The following is a 21,794-nucleotide window of genomic DNA, read 5'->3' on the forward strand; positions in this document are numbered from 1 at the left end:
TTAATGAGTAAAATTAGAGGTTTCAATTCCGTCAAGCAATAAGATAAACATTTTGTTAAAGCTATTTAGAAGAATTGTGTTCATAAGTCAACATAATATAATGATTAAGAAACATGTTTCACATGTAAATAGTATAATCATAAGATAACAAAATAAGAATTTTTTAAAAATACATAGTAACAAATAAAAAGGAAAAAAAATGAAATGTAAGGTAAGATAAGGATGAAAGTACTCCGTATAAGTAAAGATGAACGAAGAGTCGAAGACAAGAGGGTTTTAAAAAACCAATTTATAAGAGTAAACTAAAAGCACACGTTTATAATGGTAGTCGTTGAAAAATAAAGTCAATCCAAATACCATTATTAATATTTTTTTATAGCACTGTTTTAAAGTACTTGCTCACAAATCCCGGTATAAAAAAATCCATGAATTTTTGACAATTTTGCTATAAATCTTGTGCAAATTAGCATTTACTAACATACATATGATCAAGTTTTCAAAGTTTGACCCAAAAATTGGCTATGAGGCAAAAAATAAAGGGACAGAGGGAGTAGGTGCTATGTGCCAAGAGTTGATTCAACCCGACCTAGACACTCAGAATTTCACACCTCTGTCTTACTTTCCCTATGTCCTTTATTTTTACCCCATTTGACTTTGTGCAGTCTCCAATACACTTGTTCACTTATTAAAATGTTTATATATCTATTTTCATAATATAGACTAATCAAACAAGATTCAACATTACTGTATTTCCTTTTTGTAGATTACGGTAACAGTTTTCAAAATTTGACCCATATTTCGGCAAAATTTGACCCATATTTTGGCAATGGTGTTACCCAAAAAAAAAAAGGGTGTATGTCATCTTCCCGCGAATTCACTGGAAACTTTACTCCAAAATCCCAAAATTGAGCAGCAATAGAATCGCGCTAAAACTCAGCACAAAGCTTCAATAATGTCAGCACCATCAGAAGAAACATCTACAGCTTCTCCTTCTTCGCAACCCTTGATTCTTCGCCTCCAACAATTCCTCGACTCCTGCTCCAAGGTTTTCACTTTCATCCCTTTTCGCATTTGATCAGAAAGTTTAAACACCCATTTCAGCTGTTTTTACATGTACCCTTTATTGATTCTTTGTTGTAGGCAGTAGAAGATGGTGATATTCGTCAATCGGAAGAAGTAATTTCTGGGACTGTTGAGTTTCTCAGCTCAATTTCTGACGCTGCTATTTCAGATCCTGATGATGAAGGAAATCGAAACAATTCAATTGTTGTTCTTACTCATATTCATTCTTTCCTCTCAAATCCTTCTCTTGATCAGGTACTATTTTCTGTTTCTCTCTACAAAATCTGGGGTTTGGAGGTTTGATTTTGAATTTGTGTGAATAGGGTTTTGTGGGCATGTGTTACATTGAAGATTGAAGAACATATTTAGCAGAAATTAGGAAAAGGGTATTGTTGGGGTTTAGTTGAAGAAATTACTTTTATGTTTTGGATGTGTTATGAGCTGTTTAATTGAGTTGTTTGATTATTGTTGTTACTGAAAGAACCCTTTTAAATACATTTTGAGAACGTTGCTATACATGTTATGGATCATCTACCATTCTACATCAACAACATCATCCCTATGCCTTTAATCTAACTCTTGCCATTGGCGGGGTAAGGGGGGTTGGATGTAACTAGAGGTGGTTATTGGACAGGGTAGCCCAATGATAATAGGGTCAGGGCCAAGCTTATAGGGCTTTTAATGGACAGGGCTATTAATGGACAGGGCCCTTATTGGGTAGGGTCAATATAGGGCCAACATGTTTTTCCAATTTAGTTGATAAAGAAAATACATAATGTAAAAATAATTATATAGATTAATTTGTATCCATATGTATTTAATAATGGCTTTGTCCAATATTTATTTTAATTGATATTTTGTAGGCCCGCCCATTATCGACCCGCGACCCGCATTGGCCCGACCCTATAAAATGTGACCCTCTTTGACCCTGACCCGCAACCGACCCTGACCCGACCCGCCCAATAACCAGGTCTAGATGTAACTAATTAACTATGTAAGTACTAAGTAGCCTTGCCCGGCCCCGTCTAGTGAGGATACCTTTAACAAGTTAGTTTTTAACAGGCTATTGTTGATGCACTTTCATTTGAGATGCCCAAGGCTATTGCCAAGTTTGCAGGAGTGTCCCAGAGGTGCCGTGAAATTGTTGAAAGTGTTATTGATCACTTCACAACAAAATGTAGCCCACGCGACATGATTTCAGTGTTCTCTGAGGTATATACTTTCAAACCTGTGTGCTTCATTTGGTGTAAAATTTTCCATAAACATGCATTGGAATCACCCCCCCCCCCCCACTCTTGTATGATTCAGTTCGTAAGCTATATTATTTCTTACGTGTTATTAACTGATTTAGCAAATGTTTGTGAACTAGCTGTCTAGTACACAGTGTTACTGCATACTTCGTATAATTGAATCCCTTTTTTGATGTCTATAGCATAATAGATTGAAAAAGGATTAGTAGGGAGTCTGGAAACATGAGCATAATGTTTGGACATATTTATTGTAGTTTAAGCAAATTGCCTAATGTCCTCACTCGTCCATTTGTCCTATTCCTTTTTTTCCTTCTTCATTTACCTTTCTCTTCGGTGTCAGGGTTGAGAGGGGAAGTCAAAGTAGTGATAACACAAAGCTGCCTCGAAACGATTGGAATTTCTGTAATTCTAGAGGGAAATGTGCTCTCAAAATAAGGAGCAAAGAAACAAAAACTGAGAGTGCCAAGCTATGAGGATAGTAGGAATACACAATTTTTCCATGAGAAAGGGACACTGTGGTACCAAGCATCGTTATATTTCTGTAATTACAGCAAGGCTAAAGTCTCAAAATACCTGAAAGGCATTTGATTGGCTCCCCTGTGTATTACTTGTATTGATTAATTTACTTTCCTGACTTTCAGCTTGCTATCTTTGTCTATTGATGGAAAAAAAGAAAAAAAAAAAATTTTCTTTTGGAATCTATCGGTCATTTTTTTTTCTCGGTAAAATATTTGTTAACGTTTTCAAGAATTTATAAATCACAAAATTATTGATTTATACTTACCTAAGTGACAATAGAAATCATAGTTCATAGCCTGTTAGCTCTGACTCTGAAGTTATACGGCTAAAGAATAGTCCATAATTTAGTGTCTATGCCAGAGCAACTCTTTCTTCCTCAAAAACTAACTTTCAGTTTCATATGTTGTGATGTTGCTTTTCAGAAGTGTTATTGGCATGGCTATGGTCTGCTTCAGATTGCATGGAAATACTTGTGTGCTTAATCATCTATTTATCTCATGCTTAATTGGAGAATTAGAATGATTGTTGGCCACATCTTGTTGATGATGGATGCGTTAATTATTCTACTGTGCTATTGTTTCGTGTTGATTTTACATTTCTGACAACTTGATATCATTGGAGCAGGCATTGGATTCCTATGGGAAAACAACTGATGCATCTGGTTATGTTTCTGCTCTTCTACGCGGGGTCTCTAAAGGTGCCTACTGTATGCCTTGAGCACACACTTCTTCAAAGGAAAAAAGGAGTGTTTTTTACTTTGATGCAACATTTTTCTTCTAATTGTAGATTTTGACTTTAATTATAATTCAATTTCAATATACAAGTGTCAATAGTTTGAATGTCCAAATATTCTTCATTGGGCTGGAAGAATAATGAATTTTTTTTTCCCCAGCATTTCTCTCCATAAGTAGACGTCAGGCTGAACAAATTAAAGTTGCTCTTCCCATCATCCTTAATGCTGTGAAGGCTGCGTCTTTCGATTTGGATGATAGAGATATAGGCTTCAAGGATTTGTTTGAAGGGGCTATTAGCATTGCCAATTCCATGCTAGGAGCATGTAAAAAATTGGTCTGTTAATCTATGACTTGTGAAATTTATCATACTTTCTCGGTCCAATCTCGATCTGGCTAATCAATTTGATGAATTCTTGACCAACAGGAGGATGGAGCAAATGGACAACTTCGTGGCTTACTCAGCTTGTATGTAATGCAAATCATGGTTGGTACTCATCTCCTAATTTTATGTTTCTGTAATATCTTCAATTCATTAATTGAGATATAAGTTCCATCTCTTACCTATTTTTGAGAACCCATTGCTTATAAGCCTTAACTTCATTGTTAATAACATTTATTTTTGGCTTTCATCTCCATTTTGTTTCCTTCACTTTAGCAGGCTTTACTATGTTATGTAATGCTTGTTTATTACGTGTCCAGCAGACTGTTGTTTCGATCAGCGCGGGGGATGAAGTTTCGTCTAGTCTTTCCTTTGTTCAAACATTATCAAGCTTCTTTCCGTATTGTGGTTTATCATATGCGGATCTTGTATGTGGCCTTGGAGTTGATCCACTTATCAATCTTATACGTGGTGGTGAGCTATCAACTTCGTCTGCCCTCTTCCTTGTCAACTTTCCATTTATCTTGGCATCTGTCGTGGTGATTCCTTTCCTCTTCCCATCTATGATGTCCAGATGAAATGGATGATTATATGGATTGCTTTTGCTATGTCAAACATGGAGCAGTGCTTTCAAGTGAGTATTTGTCATGATTATTCTACTGTACTATCTTCTCAAGTACTGTCCTGTTTCATTGCTACACTTCTTTCTCGTCTTTTGATCCAGTGATTTGGGGGCATATATCTGATGAAGTCTCTCAGGCAGCTGGGCAGGATGTCAGTCTTCTTAAGAATGATCTTAGGACCTCCCAAAGTAGAAGATGGTCAACTATAGGCATGATGAAGTACATATTCTCTTTAGGTGAGCTGCCTTGGGTCCTAAAGAAGCATGCAACAGACTTCTTGCTGGTCATCACAGAAAACAGTGAACAAGATGTGAATGAAGACATGATATGCTCATCCTTTACACCCAGTCTTATTTCTACTCTGCAGGTATTCTCCTGCCATGTCCCAATAAATCATGAATCATTTCCTCTGATCTCTTGCTGATGTTAGAAAATATTCAGGCTATTCTGTCAGTCATCATGTATGCTCCGGATGCTGAGTTAAGAAAGATGGCTTTTGCTACCTTAAAAAGGGTGAGATCTCTCTAGAGCCCTGTGTATTTTCATTCCTTGTTCGCATTATGTTTTCACATAATCAAACATTCAAGTATACAAACTCTTAGTATGTTTGTGGAAATATTCTTATGTTCATTCATGACATGTGGTTGCGTGATGTGCCATAGCAGACTAGAGGCTTTCCTATGAAGTTCAGTTCTAAACCACTCTATAAAAATGAAGCCCTAGAATGATCTGTTCAAAATTCTCTCTCTTTATTTAATCTATAGAAGGCTGTTACCAAAACCTTACTCCTTTGCTAGCCCTCCATTAAAAGTGCTGGGATGTCATGGGCCCAAGTCCGTACTGTGACAGTCCCTCCACCACTCAGTGGTTGGGATATGAACCTCAATCACATGATTAGGGGATCCCAAGTGAAATCTTTTGGTCTATGGCTTATAGAGTGAGCCATATGCTTAGTACCCTATCAATAGAACTCCACATCTCACTCAGAGATGAGTAAAATGTTAGCAACTACTAAAATTGGAGGTTAAAAAAAAAAATTGTGTGCCAGTTGTCCCAGTTTTCCTCCCCACTTTTTTGTAACATGTTTATTGTAGTGTGCTCTGCTATTTCTTATGGCAAAGAATTCTTGCACTTGAAGAGCTTGCAGTTTATAGGGCTGGTGGCTTGATGCACCTTATTGCCCTGTTTGCTGCATATCTTTGTTTCTTTTTTCCTTGAGCTAAAGATGTTGAATTATTATATATTGTGTCTTTCATCTTATAGATTGTATCTCATATTATATATTAAAACATCGTGGTGCTAAGTCTTTTGTTATATACATACTTAAGAATGTTAATCATTTCGTCATTCTCCTGGGATCTGATCAAATGACAGGTGCTTGCTGATAATCCAGCTTCTTTAAGGCTTGACATAATGCAGGTCTTGGTTAAATCTAGCACCTATTCATCCATGGTTAGACCTTGTCTCCTTATTTCTGTAGTTACATTGATCTATAATCCCACTATCGACATAGTGGACTCTGCATCACTCATCTAGCCAGTTGGTACTTTTTGCAGGTGGCAATACTTTTAGATTGCGTTAGGGAGAATCTTCGAAATGATTATCTTAAACTGCGAGAAGAGAAAGTGTCTTCTAGCTGCACTTTCTGGAATGCTAGCATACTTGAATTGGTAGAATTTGTTTTGAGACCCCCCAATGGAGGACCACCTTCTCTCCCTGAGCAAAGTGATGCGGTATTACTATTACATTCCTTAACTTTAATGATTTTTTAATTGGCTTCTTGGTTATTTTATATTGTTTCTGATCCTGGTACTCTTATTCTGTTCCTCTTATGATGTCTTGGGAAGAATGGGCAGACTGTATGTTCCTATATATCTTCTGATTCCACTTTGTTGTCATTAATTTAATTCGTAAATTGCAGGTTCTTTCAGCTCTTAACCTGTATAGATATGTTCTAATAGCAGAGAAAACAGGTGAGCATATTGCTTATACTTGAATCAATTTGTCTCTATGAGTGGCTTGCTTTGTATCTGTACATATGAATTGACTTCATTCTTCTGTGTTACTACTATCTCTCACCTGCAGTATGACTGAACCAATGCGTGTAACTCACAGGCTCACTGCTGTCAAGTGACCTTAAATATGATAATCTTGGCATGTCTTAGATGTGAGATATGTAGGTCACCCTGGCCCTTAGAGGCTTAGAGTGATGTTTGCAAAAAATTGCATGTATGGTGAGATTTGCCTATATCACAAACATTCACGAAAATGGAGGTCAATAGATCCAGATTTAAGGTTAATTAAGTGTTATAAGCTTATAACCACTTTGTCCCTGGTCTTGACACACGCTGGACAAATGTTGGAGTATAACTCATGATCGCGGAGTGTCTTAGAACCATTAAAGTCAAGTAAGATAGTGAAAATTTCCTTGATTTCTAGATTTCAAAGATCAAAGTATAGTCTTTGGATCTGAGAAGCAATTGGCATTGCTGAACTAAGGAAAATCCATAAATACAATCACAAAGTATCCATAAATACCGCACATGGTCAATTCCAAATCATAGGAGTTTGTGCTGCAATATTTTATTTTAAGATTAAGACTCTGTTACCATGATTGAGGTAAAGACTATACATATGTGCCTTGAGAATCTCTCAACAGTATGATTCCTCTGATTTGCATGGTCTGCTACACTGCGGGAGTGAGAATTTACAGCTAGAATCTAGTGAACCTTATTTATAACTATGAACCTTTTCTTATTGTAGGAGAGTAAGCTTGGCACAGTAGGTGGGTTTTGGGGGTTCTGAGTGATTTTGCTTGGATGCACCGAGCCTAGAGTTTTCCTGTGTCATTTGGGATTCTGCAGCTCACGGGGATGGTGATCTATTAAATGTTAAACATGTCGATCATAGACAAGATGGGAAAGACTCTTGGCCGTGTGAATATCTTGGACTAGGAATGATGATTGATGAGTCTCAATACAGCTCTAAAATTTCTATATCCTCAACAATCTATGTAAACTAGAACCGGCAAAAGTTGACCCGTCCCGAAATACGGACTCAAAACCGATTATTAAGCGACCCATCTGAACCCGAAAAAATGGTGACCTAAACCCGACCTGAAACCAACCATAGGCCCGAGTTGACCCGAGTATGTGTGACCTGAACCCGAACATGAACGGACCTGGAGATGACCCGACCCGAATGTAACCCATAATTTATAGTCCTGAACCGAACCCGAGTTTACCATGGTCCCTAATACCCTCCGGGAGTCCAATCGGATGGGTGGAACCATCCAATTTGCCTTTATAAGGCCAATTAACCGATTTACAACTTGCACCGATTTCATTAATTCAAGCCTACCACGAACATTTATGACAACATATGATGATCATATATGGTTCCAAACGGCATTATATGACCTCGAGATATATCTTCTAAAATCTCAAGCCTTTTCGACACCTGGCTCGAAACCTCAAAATTATCTCAAAAAGCGTTAATATTAGACTTCAATTTTGGAAATTTTTGACTTTTTTCGCCCAGAAATAAAAATTGCCGAAATGTATACCATGGTCCCTAATACCATCCGAGAGTCCATTTGGGTGGATGGAACCATCCAATTTGCCTTTAAACGGCCAATTTACCGGTTTACAACTTGAACCGATTTCATTAACTCAAGCCTACCGCAGACATTTATGACAACATATAATGATCATTTATACATCGAAACGGCATTATATGACCCCGAGATGCATCCCCTAAAATCTCATTTCATTTCGAACCAGCTCCGAAACCTCAAAAATTTCTCAAAAAGCGTGGATATTAGCCTTCAATATTGGAATTTTTTAGACATTTTTCGCCCGAAAATAAATATTGCTGAAATGTTTACCATGATCCCTAATACCCTCCGAGAGTCAAATTGGGTAGCCGGAACCATCTAATTGGCCTTTAATCGGCCAATTTACCGGTTTACAACTTGCACCGATTTCATTAACTCATGCCTACCACGAACTTTTATGACAACATATAATTAATCATTTATGGTTTCATACGACATTATATGACCCCGAGATGTATCACCTAAAATCTTATTTCATTTCGACACCAGCTCCAAAACCTTCGAAATTTCTCAAAAAGCATGAATATTAGCTTTCAATTTTGGAATTTTTATACTTTTTTCGCCCGGAATTAAAAATTGCCGAAATGTTTACCATGGTCCCTAATACCATCCGAGAGTCCATTTGGGTGGGTGGAACTATCCAATTTGCCTTTAAACAACCAATTTACCGGTTTAGAACTTGAACCGATTTCATTAACTCAAGCCTACCGCGAACATTTATGACAACATATAATGATCATTTATGCATCCAAACGACATTATATGACCCAGAGATGCATCCCCTAAAATCTCATTTCATTTCGAACCAACTCCGAAACCTCCAAAATTTCTCAAAAACGGTGGATATTACCTTCAATTTTGGAGTTTTTCGACTTTTTTTTGCCCGAAAATAAAAATTGCCGAAATGTTTACCATGGTCCCTAATACCCTATGGGAGTCTTATTGATTATTTGGAACCATCCAATTTGCCTTTAAACGACCAATTTACCGAATTAGAACTTGCACCGATTTCATTAATTCCAACCTACAACGAACATTTATGACAACATATAATGATCAAATATGGTTCCAAACGGCATTATATGACTCCGAGATGTATCCTCTAAAATCTCAAGCCTTTTCGATACCACGCCCCTAAAACCAAGATTTCTCAAAAAGTGTGGATATTAGCCTTCAATTTTGAAATTTTTTTGACTTTTTTTCGCTCGACAATAAAAATTGCCGAAATGTTTACCATGGTCCCTAATATCCTCAAGGAGTCCAATTGGGTGGGTAGAACCAGCCAAGTTGTCTTTAAACGGCCATTTTACCGATTTACAACTTGCACCGATTAAATTAATTAATTCAAGCCTACGACGAACATTTATGACGACATATAATGATCATATATGGTTCCAAACGGCATTATATGACCTCGAGATATATCTCCTAAAATCTCAAGCCTTTTCGAAACCTAGCCCCGCAACCTCAAAAATTTCTCAAAAAGCGTGGATATTAGCCTTCAATATTTGAATTTTTTAGACATTTTTCGCCCGAAAATAAAAATTGCTGAAATGTTTACCATGGTCCCTAATACCCTCAGAGAGTCCAATTGGGTGGCTGGAACCATCTAATTGGCCTTTAATCGGCCAATTTACCGGTTTACAACTTGCACCGATTTCATTAACTTATGCCTACCACGAACTTTTATGACAACATATAATAAATCATTTATGGTTTCAGACGGCATTATATGACCCCGAGATGTATCACCTAAAATCTTATTTCATTTCGACACCAGCTCCAAAACCTTCGAAATTTCTCAAAAAACATGAATATTAGCCTTCAATTTTGGAATTTTTATACTTTTTTCGCCCGGAAATAAAAATTGCCGAAATGTTTACCATGGTCCCTAATACCCTCCGGTAGTCCAATCGGATGGGTGGAACCATCCAATTTGCCTTTATAAGGCCAATTTACCGATTTACAGCATGCACCGATTTCATTAATTCAAGCCTACCACGAACATTTATGACAACATATGATGATCATATAAGGTTCCAAACGACATTATATGACTTCGAGATGTATCTTCTAAAATCTGAAGCCTTTTCGACACCTGGCCCCGAAACCCCAAAATTATCTCAAAAAACGTGAATATTAGACTTCAATTTTGGAAATTTTAGACTTTTTTCGCCCAGAAATAAAAATCGCCGAAATGTATACCATGGTCCCTAATACCATCCGAGAGTCCATTTGGGTGGGTGGAACCATCCAATTTGCCTTTAAACGACTAATTTACCGGTCTAGATTTTGAACCGATTTCATCAACTCAAGCCTACCGCGAACATTTAAGACAACATATAATGATCATTTATGCATCCAAACGACATTATATGACCCCGAGATGCATCCCCTAAAATCTCATTTCATTTCGAACCAGCTCCGAAATCTCCAAAATTTCTCAAAAACGGTGGATATTAGCCTTCAATTTTGGAGTTTTTCGACTTTTTTTTGCCCGAAAATAAAAATTGCCGAAATGTTTACCATGGTCCCTAATACCCTGTGGGAGTCTTATTGGTTAGGTGGAACCATCCAATTTGCCTTTAAACGGCCAATTTACCGAATTACAACTTGCACCGATTTCATTAATTTAAACCTACAACGAACATTTATGACAATATATAATGATCAAATATGGTTCCAAACGGCATTATATGACTCCGAGATGTATCCTCTAAAATCTCAAGCCTTTTCGATACCAGGCCCCTAAAACCTTCAAGATTTCTCAAAAAGTGTGGATATTAGCCTTCAATTTTTGGAATTTTTTTGACTTTTTTTCGCTCGACAATAAAAATTGCCGAAATGTTTACCATGGTCCTTACTATCCTGAGGGAGTCCAATTGGGTGGGTGGAACCATCCAAGTTGTCTTTAAACGGCCATTTTACCGATTTACAACTTGCACCTTCAAGCCTACGACGAACATTTATGACGACATATAATGATCATATATGGTTCCAAACGGCATTATTTGACCTCGTGATATATCTCCTAAAATCTCAAGCCTTTTCGAAACCTAGCCCCGCAACCTCAAAAATTTCTCAAAAAGCGTGGATATTAGCCTTCAATATTTGAATTTTTTAGACATTTTTCGCCCGAAAATAAAAATTGCTGAAATGTTTACCATGGTCCCTAATACCCTCCGAGAATCCAATAGGGTGGCTGGAACCATCTAATTGGCCTTTAATCGGCCAATTTACCGGTTTACAACTTTTATTCAATTTTGGAATTTTTATACTTTTTTCGCCCGGAAATAAAAATTGCCGAAATGTTTACCATGGTCCATAATACCCTCCGGGAGTCCAATCGGATAGGTGGAACCATCCAATTTGCCTTTATAAGGCCAATTTACCGAATTACAACTTGCACCGATTTCATTAATTCAAGCCTACCACAAACATTTATGACAACATATGATGATCATATATGGTTCCAAACGGCATTATATGACCTCGAGATGTATCTTCTAAAATCTCAAGCCTTTTCGACACCTGGCCCCGAAACCTCAAAATTATCTCAAAAAACGTGAATATTAGACTTCAATTTTGGAAATTTTAGACTTTTTTCCCCAGAAATAAAAATCGCCGAAATGTATACCATGGTCCCTAATACCATCCGAGAGTCCATTTGGGTGGGTGGAACCATCCAATTTGCCTTTAAACGGCCAATTTAACGGTCTAGAAGTTGAACCGATTTCATTAACTCAAGCCTACCGCGAACATTTATGACAACATATAATGATCATTTATGCATCCAAACGGCATTATAAGACCCCGAGATGCCTCCCCTAAAATCTCATTTCATTTCGAACCAGCTCCGAAACCTTCACAATTTCTCAAAAATGGTGGATATTAGCCTTCAATTTTGGAGTTTTTCAACTTTTTTTTGGCCCGAAAATAAAAATTGCCGAAATGTTTACCATGGTCCCTAATACCCTGTGGGAGTCTTATTGGTTAGGTTGAACCATCCAATTTGCCTTTAAACGGCCAATTTACCGAATTACAACTTGCACAGATTTCATTAATTCAAACCTACAACGAACATTTATGACAACATATAATGATCAAATAAGGTTCCAAACGGCATTATATGACTCCGAGATGTATCCTCTAAAATCTCAAGCCTTTTCGATACCAGGCCCCTAAAACCTTCAAGATTTCTCAAAAAGTGTGGATATTAGCCTTCAGTTTTGGAATTTTTTTTGACTTTTTTTCGCTCGACAATAAAAATTGCCGAAATGTTTACCATGGTCCCTAATATCCTCGGGGAGTCCAATTGGGTGGGTGGAACCATCCAAGTTGTCTTTAAACGGCCATTTTACCGATTTACAATTTGCACCGATTAAATTAATTAATTCAAGTCTACGACGAATATTTATGACGACATATAATGATCATATATGGTTCCAAACGGCATTATATGACCTCGAGATATATCTCCTAAAATCTCAAGCCTTTTCGAAACCTAGCCCCGCAACCTCAAAAATTTCTCAAAAAGCGTGGATATTAGCTTTCAATATTTGAATTTTTTAGACATTTTTCGCCCGAAAATAAAAATTGATGAAATGTTTACCATGGTCCCTAATACCCTCCGAGAGTCCAATTGGGTGGCTGGAACCATCTAATTGGCTTTTAATCGGCCAATTTACCGGTTTACAACTTGCACCGATTTCATTAACTCATGCCTACCACGAACTTTTACGACAACATGTAATAAATCATTTATGGTTTAAGACGGCATTATATGACCCCGAGATGTATCACCTAAAATCTTATTTCATTTCGACACCAGCTTCAAAACCTTCGAAATTACTCAAATAGCATGAATATTAGCCTTCAATTTTGGAATTTTTATACTTTTTTCGCCCGGAAATAAAAATTGCCGAAATGTTTACCATGGTCCCTACTACCCTCCGGGAGTCCAATCGGATGGGTGGAACCATCCAATTTGCCTTTATAAGGCCAATTTACCGAATTACAACTTGCACCGATTTCATTAATTCAAACCTACCACAAATATTTATGACAACATATAATGATCATATATGGTTCCAAACGGCATTATATGACCTAGAGATGTATCTTCTAAAATCTCAAGCCTTTTCGACACCTGGCCCCGAAACCTCAAAATTATCTCAAAAAACGTGAATATTAGACTTCAATTTTAGAAATTTTAGACTTTTTTCGCCCAGAAATAAAAATCGCCGAAATGTATACCATGGTCCCTAATACCATCCGAGAGTCCATTTGGGTGGGTGGAACCATCCAATTTGCCTTTAAACGGCCAATTTACCGGTCTAAAAGTTGAACTGATTTCATTGACTCAAGCCTACCGCGAACATTTATGACAGCATATAATGATCATTTATGCATCCAAACGGCATTATATGACCCCGAGATGCATCCCCTAAAATCTCATTTCATTTCGAACCAGCTCCGAAACCTCAAAAATTTCTCAAAAACGGTGGATATTAGCCTTCAATTTTGGAGTTTTTCCGACTTTTTTTTTGCCCGAAAATAAAAATTGCCGATATGTTAACCATGGTCCCTAATACCCTGTGGGAGTCTTATTGGTTAGGTGGAACCATCCAATTTGCCTTTAAACGGCCAATTTACCGAATTACAACTTGCACCGATTTCATTAATTCAAACCTACAACGAACATTTATGACAACATATAATGATCAAATATGGTTCCAAACGGCATTATATGACTCCGAGATGTATTCTCTAAAATCTCAAGCCTTTTCGATACCAGTCCCCTAAAACCTTCAAGATTTCTCAAAAAGTGTGGATATTAGCCTTCAATTTTGGAATTTTTTTGACTTTTTTTCGCATGACAATAAAAATTGCCGAAATGTTTACCATGGTTCTTAATATTCTCAGGGAGTCCAATTAGGTGGGTGGAACCATCCAAGTTGTCTTTAAACGGCCATTTTACCGATTTACTACTTGCACCGAATAAATTAATTAATTCAAGCCTACAACGAACATTTATGACGACATATAATGATCATATATGGTTCCAAACGGCATTATATGACCTCGAGATATATCTCCTAAAATCTCAAGCCTTTTCGAAACATATCCCCGCAACCTCAAAAATTTATCAAAAAGCGTGGATATTAGCCTTCAATATTTGAATTTTTTAGACATTTTTCGCCCGAAAATAAAAATTGCTGAAATGTTTACCATGGTCCCTAATACCCTCCGAGTGTCCAATTGGGTGGCTGGAATCATCTAATTGGCCTTTAATCGGCCAATTTACCGGTTTACAACTTGCACCGATTTCATTAACTCGTGCCTTCCACGAACTTTTTTGACAACATATAATAAATCATTTATGGTTTCAAACGGCATTATATGACCCCGAGATGTATCACCTAAAATCTTATTTCATTTCGACACCAGCTCCAAAACCTTCGAAATTTCTCAAAAAGCATGAATATTAGCCTTCAATTTTGGAATTTTTATACTTTTTTCGTCCGGAAATGAAAATTGCCGAAATGTTTACCATGGTCCCTACTACCCTCCGGGAGTCCAATCGGATGGGTGGAACCATCCAATTTGCCTTTATAAGGCCAATTTACCGAATTACAACTTGCACCGATTTCATTAATTCAAACCTACCACAAACATTTATGACATTATATGATGATCATATATGGTTCCAAACGGCATTATATGACCTCGAGATGTATCTTCTAAAATCTCAAGCCTTTTCGACACCTGGCCCCGAAACCTCAAAATTATCTCAAAAAACGTGAATATTAGACTTCAATTTTAGAAATTTTAGACTTTTTTCGCCCACAAATAAAAATCGCCGAAATGTATACCATGGTCCCTAATACCACCCGAGAGTCCATTTGGGTGGGTGGAACCATCCAGTTTGCCTTTAAACGGCCAATTTACCGGTCTAGAAGTTGAACTGATTTCATTAACTCAAGCCTACTGCGAACACTTATGACAGCATATAATGATCATTTATGCTTCCAAACGGCATTATATGACCCCGAGATGCATCCCCTAAAATCTCATTTCATTTCAAACCAGGTCCGAAACCTCCAAAATTTCTCAAAAATTGTGGATATTAGCCTTCAATTTTGGATTTATTCGACTTTTTTTTGCCCAAAAATAAAAATTGCCGAAATGTTTACCATGGTCCCTAATACCCTGTGGGAGTCTTATTGGTTAGGTGGAACCATCCAATTTGCCTTTAAACGGCCAATTTACCGGTTTATAATTTGATCAAATTTCATTAACTCAAGCCTACCGCGAACATTTATGACAACATATAATGATCATTTATACATCCAAAAGGCATTATATGACCCCGAGATGCATCCCCCAAAATCTCATTTCATTTCGAACCAGCTCCGAAACCTCCAAAATTTCTCAAAAACTGTGGATATTAGCCTTCAATTTTGGAATTTTTCGACTATTTTTTGCCCGAAAATATAAATTGCCGAATTTTTTACCATGGTCCCTAATACCCTGTAAGAGTCTTATTGGTTAGGTAGAACCATCCAATTTGCCTTTAAACGTCCAATTTACCGAATTACAACTTGCACCGATTTCATTAATTCAAACCTACTACGAACATTTTTTACTATATATAATGATCAAATATGGTTCCAAACGGCATTATATGACTCCGAGATGTATATTCTAAAATCTGAAGTCTTTTCGATACCAGTCCCTAAAACCTTCAAGATTTCTCAAAAAGTGTGGATATTAGCCTTCAATTTTGGAATTTTTTTTACTTTTTTTCGCTCGACAATAAAAATTGCCGAAATGTTTACCATGGTCCCTAATATCCTCATGGAGTCCAATTGGGTGGGTGGAACCATCCAAGTTGTCTTTAAACGGCCAATTTACCGATTTACAACTTGCACCGATTAATTTAATTAATTCAAGCCTACGACGAACATTTATGACGACATATAATGATCATATATGGTTCCAAACGGCATTATATGACCTCGAGATATATCTACTAAAATCTCAAACCTTCTCGACACCTAACCCCGCAACCTCAAAAATTTCTCAAAAAGCGTGGATATTAGCCTTCAATATTTGAATTTTTTAGACATTTTTCGCTCGAAAAATAAAAATTGGTGAAATGTTTACCATGGTCCCTAATATCGTCCGAGAGTCCAATTGGGTGGCTGGAACTATCTAATTGGCCTTTAATCGGCCAATTTACCGGTTTACAACTTGCACCGATTTCATTAACTCATGCCTACCACGAACTTTTATGACAACATATAATAAATAATTTATGGTTTCAAACGGCATTATATGACCCCGGGATGTATCACCTAAAATCTTATTTCATTTCGACACCAGCTCCAAAACCTTCGAAATTTCTCAAAAAGCATGAATATTAGCCTTCAATTTTGGAATTTTTATACTTTTTTCGCCCGAAAATAAAAATTGCCGAAATGTTTACCATGGTCCCTAATACCCTCCGGGAGTCCAATCGGATGAGTGGAACCATCCTACTTGCCTTTGTAAGGCCAATTTACCAAATTACAACTTGCACCGATTTCATTAATTCAAGCCTACCACGAACATTTATGACAACATATGATGATCATATATGGTTCCAAAAGGAATTATATGACCTCGAGATGTATCTTCTAAAATCTCAAGCCTTTTCGATACCTAGCCCCTAAACATCAAAATTATCTCAAAAAGCGTGAATATTAGACTTCAATTTTGGAAATTTTTGACTTTTTCGCCCAGAAATAAAAGTCGCCGAAATGTATACCATGGCCCCGAATACCATCCGAGAGTCTATTTGGGTGGGTTGAACCATCCAATTTGCCTTTAAACGCCCAATTACCGGTTTACAACTTGAACCGATTTCATTAACTCAAGCCTACAGCGAACATTTATGACAACATATAATGATCATTTATTCATCCAAACGGCATTATATGACTCTGAGATGCATCCCCTAAAATCTCATTTCATTTCGAACCAGCTCTGAAACCTCCAAAATTTCTCAAAAAGTGTGGATATTAGCCTTCAATTTTGGAATTTTTCGACTTTTTTTTTGCCTGAAAATAAAAATTGCCGAAATGTTTACCATGGTCCCTTATACCCTCCCGGAGACCAATTGGTTTGGTGGAACCATCCAATTTGCCTTTTAATGACCAATTTACCGATTTACAAGTTGAATCGATTTCATTACTTCAAGTTTACCACGAACATTTATGTCAACAAATAATAATCATATATGGTTCAAAACGACATTATATGACCTCGAGATGTACCTCCTAAAATCTCAAATCTTTTTGACACCTAGCCCCAAACATCAAAAATTTCTCAAAAAGTTAAATTATTTTCGAATTTTTTGGACTTTTTTCGCCTTAAAATAAAAATTGCCGAAATGTTTACCTTGGTACCTAATACCCTCCGAGAGTCTAATTGGGTGGGTGGAACCATCCAATTTACCTTTAATCGACCAATTTACCGATTTACAACTTGCACCGATTTTATTAACTCATACCTGCCACGAACATTTATGACAACATATAATGATCATTTATAGTTCCAAACGGCAAATTATTGTCTTGAACCGAACCCGAGAATCACCCTTACCCGTGAAAACCCGAACTAAAACCGACTTATTGTTTACCCGACCCGAATGTAACCTGACATGTTATTAACCTGACCTAAACCCGACCCAAACCCGATAAGAAGTATGATTGATGTGACCCGACTCAAGCATGACCCAACCCAAACCTGACCCGCATAGGTTATGGAATTAATCTGAATTGACCTGACCCGAGTTGACCCGACCCAAACCCGACCGGTTTACCCGAATTGACAGCTCTAATGTAAACAAGTATTTTACATGTTTGGGCTTGCTAACCCTCTTCAGCAAACCAATACCTACAACGCTTATAATCATTGTTGTGGATAAGGGACAACGTTGGCTTGTGCCTGAGAAGTGCCAACAGCCTGCCATTTGCCCATTTGCTTGTACCCATGCCAGGTTTGCATAGGGTATGAAGTGCAGTTGGACTAAGGGGGAAAAAAAAAAAACTGTCAATTAAAGGGTTTTAAGTGCTTAGGGATCATTTGCAGGCCCACCACTCACCAGGCCTTAGTACTGTTTGGCTGGAAGCTATCCTTTACTCATGGTTGTCAAGTTTTGGTGTAATTTTTGCGAGATATCTTATCAACAAGTAGGATGAATTTTAACCTTTTTTTCCCTAATTTTGAGAATCTGAGTAGTTAGCTCCTGCATTCTCTAAAGTCTATAGAACTAGTGTTTGGTCAGATTATCAGAATTTAGGGTAACATGGGTATACCTGGTCTGTTGTTCATTAGTGTGGTTACACAAAGATGCAAGATCTTGCCACATGTTATTATGTTAAGAGTAGTCTCTGAGGGCTACCTTGGATGCCAAGAGCCTATATGACCAGTTAATTCAATGGCAGTTACTAGGAGGCTACATGCAGATTCCAAGGCAAAACTTTATTTAGTCGTGGGCTATTGGTTTCCAAGGGCTTCTGGGCTAAGAGGTATTATGATTGACCCAGGATTGATGTTATCCCCTCAATCAAGCGTTTTAATCTTATTTATGCCCGGCCAGAAACCTGCAATAACTGGATATGTTATGGAATCCCTTTCTGAACCTTGGATTGAGCCAGGCTGCCGATAAGTTTGATATCACTTATGCAGGGACCTGTCACTGTGGTTCTAGGACATGTGTGATGCCAGAACCCAACTAGGCACCAGTATGGCTTTGCTCTAAGTTCCTAACAGCAACCATGTACTTCTTTCTTAGCCTGGTGCACAGCTTTTCATAGCCTATAAAGCACTCAGATGCCACAATTATTACTTTGCTCTCACCAAGCTTAGCTTGACTTACTGCATCACTTAATAATGTGTTTTGTTAGCATTAATGGTGGAAAGGGGAGGGTATGGAAATAAGGGTAAGGGTGATGAGTGGAGAAAAGGACGAAAAGGATTATGCTTCCATTTCCTTAAAATTCTTTATAATAGTGAAAGGATATGTTGATTAAAAGGGGATGGAAAATGGATCCATCCTATTCTTTTCTGTTCTTTGTTCCATATCCCGTGTCCTAAAATAGTAAAATAGATCCCTATCTTTGACTACCCATTCCTCCAACAAAAATGAGCATGTGATGGCATTTCATAGTAGTAAAAAGTTTATATTAACATCTCAGTATCCCTTAAATTTCCAGACCAATAATTTTTTTTTGCATAATTTGTTTCTGTATCTGTATGAGACTATGAATTTTGTTTCAAAAATTTTGATACCAGAATATTGACTGCTGATATAGGGAACACAAACTACACAGGTGTCGTGTCTAGAAACAAATTAGAGGAGGTGTACAGAAAATGGCTCTTGCCTCTAAGAACTTTGGTGATGAGCATAAATGCAGAAAACAAGAATGGTGATGAGCAACTTGCAACGGACATAATGTGCGGATTGAACCCTCTTGAGCTCGTTTTGTACCACTGTATTGAACTTGTTGAATAGACCATTAGACAGTCATGATGGTTGGTGACTCAAACCTGAATGTTCCCCCCCCCCCCCCCCCCCTATCTTGGCTGTTTTCATTACATTTATATAAATATTGTTCTTTTGTGTTCCCCTCGTTATCAGGATTAGTTGGGGGTTAGATTATTAAACTCTTCAAGATACCTCTGTTGTTAAAGCTATCAACATTACTCATCATTGATTCTTTACATAATGAGTGGAACAATTGATTTTTGAAATTTGAAGGTCTTTTTCTTTTGCTTTAATTATATTCTTTTATAAGTTTTGCATTTTCTGTATCTTCTTACCCTCTATTTCCATTCATTCTTGAATTTGCTGGGCTATTTTTTTTTTCTTTTTTTTTTAGAAGGTAAACCTTTCAGGCCTTACAAGAATGCAAGGAAGCTGTAGCCGAGAGTCCGAGCTCGATTATAGCTGTAAGCACCGTCCTGTAGTAGACTTGTGAACAATTCTAAAACATTTGTATCTTTTTTTTACCTTTGGTTTTGTGTAAGACAGGTATAAGTGGGATAAGTTTTTATTATATTTGTCAGGAAATAAAAAGTATAGGTTATAGAAAAATTCATGATTCCGAGAGGGTGAGCAGCTTACCTGACATGATATACAAAATCAATCATGATTCCCGCCCCCTTATATAAAATACATCTTTATCAGCCATTACATATTTACATACCTACTTGCAACAATATGCTTAGAGAGTGGATTTGTTTCCATTTTATAAACTTTAGACTCAAGCAATGTCTAGTTGACTCCAGATCTATAATCTTATTCTTTGTGGGGATCTAAGTTGGTAAATGTTTGTACTTTCTCTACCGTGAAAGCTTAATGTTAAGCGGTTACTTCCTCCGCTCCAAATACTAGTCTTTTTTTACTTGGGATAAAAATGTAGAGTGTGTGTGTGTGTTTTTTTTTTGTTAGAATGTTGGAATTAAGTTACCAGCTATAGAAAATAGTTTATCGTGATTCTTGTTGGTCACATTTTGACGAGATTGAGTATATATTGTTGGATAAAATAATTAATAATAGAAATATTGAATTAAAATGAACATTTATTACAATGATCGACGCGTAATTTTGACATGATTTCTTAAATTAATACTACTTTAGGAAATATTAAAAATTTCAAATGTTAAACTAACACCCCGGAGGCGTTCGTTTGCAAGATCCTTAAAATAACACAACTCTTTCGATCTTTATTGAGATATTTTTGGGTATGAATATGCTTCCATATTTAATTCTTTTTTTTTTTTAATAATCATTAACACTTAAAATCCAAAAGTGATATAAAAAGTCAATAGGAGTACATGAAAAACAATATAAAAATTGAGATAATAGTACTAGGGGAAAAAATAAAAAAATAAAAAAACAATTAGCCATGTATTGTATTATTTATTAGAGTTAGAATGTAAAAGGGAGATCCGACATACCAGTAATTAGAAATGAATTGTGGGAAATGAAGGGTAAGATTTCAAGTCAACCAACAAATAAAACATTTACTCTATTAAATTTTATTTAATGATTTATGCAAGTGTTCGTGGATGTTTTCATGTTGTCTTGTTTACTTTACCCTTTCCTTTCTACTTTTAATAGTCGGTGGTAGCTCAACTGTCGGACTCAAAAACGGGTCAAAACTGATTTATTACCCATTTTTTATTTCAACTTTTCCAACTATTACCATGGTTGAATACAGCTCACACACACACAGGCCCATTTTGAGGCCCAAAGAATTCCCGACAATAAGCCCAATAGGAGAAAGGCCCAAATGTAGCAATTAATGGCATGAAAGCTTCCACAAGGTGGGGAACACCATGACAATTGGTCAGCTGTTCCACGCCACCTAGACCATTTCAAAAGTCATATTTGGACCACACTATTTTTAATGTTATTTTGACATATTCTTCCAAATACACGTATTAATTTATTAATATAAATGTGAAATATGAATGAAAATTAATGGTCAACTTTTTACTCACGAGATTCAAATGTTTTTCTTTGTGCAACCAGCATCTCTTGTTTGATGGTTACCA

The 21,794-nt window shown here is 36.8% G+C and overlaps 1 protein-coding gene across 2 annotated transcripts; it reads left to right on the top strand.

Moving 5' to 3' along the window:
• Window positions 1-847: 847 nt before the first annotated feature.
• LOC145556821 (aberrant root formation protein 4-like) lies at window positions 848-19,985 on the top strand. 2 transcript variants are annotated; one of them, XM_081618468.1, is made up of 14 exons: window positions 848-1,045; window positions 1,141-1,317; window positions 2,125-2,274; window positions 3,456-3,528; window positions 3,724-3,899; window positions 3,990-4,049; window positions 4,265-4,418; window positions 4,519-4,578; window positions 4,669-4,934; window positions 5,009-5,080; window positions 5,942-6,019; window positions 6,124-6,300; window positions 6,489-6,540; window positions 19,547-19,985. In XM_081618468.1, exons 1-14 carry the CDS (start codon window positions 953-955, stop codon window positions 19,744-19,746), a joined length of 1,788 nt encoding a protein of 595 aa, XP_081474594.1. In that variant the 5' UTR covers window positions 848-952; the 3' UTR covers window positions 19,747-19,985. The 2 variants fall into 2 exon arrangements, with proteins under 2 accessions (XP_081474594.1, XP_081474595.1); XM_081618469.1 differs by having other exon boundaries at window positions 4,268-4,418.
• Window positions 19,986-21,794: the final 1,809 nt, after the last annotated feature.

The sequence above is a fragment of the Chenopodium album genome, chromosome 8 (assembly GCF_948465745.1).
Source record: "Chenopodium album chromosome 8, dcCheAlbu1.1, whole genome shotgun sequence".
In the NCBI taxonomy this organism is placed as follows: Eukaryota; Viridiplantae; Streptophyta; class Magnoliopsida; order Caryophyllales; family Amaranthaceae; genus Chenopodium; species Chenopodium album.

Bases quoted from the DNA above. Each gene is read 5' to 3' on its own strand.
- LOC145556821 (XM_081618468.1), top strand. From the start codon at position 953: ATGTCAGCACCATCAGAAGAAACATCTACAGCTTCTCCTTCTTCGCAA. The intron at 4,419-4,518 runs GTGAGCTATCAA...TATGATGTCCAG, and splicing joins TATCAATCTTATACGTGGTG to ATGAAATGGATGATTATATG. The intron at 5,081-5,941 runs GTGAGATCTCTC...ATCAAATGACAG, and splicing joins CTTTTGCTACCTTAAAAAGG to GTGCTTGCTGATAATCCAGC.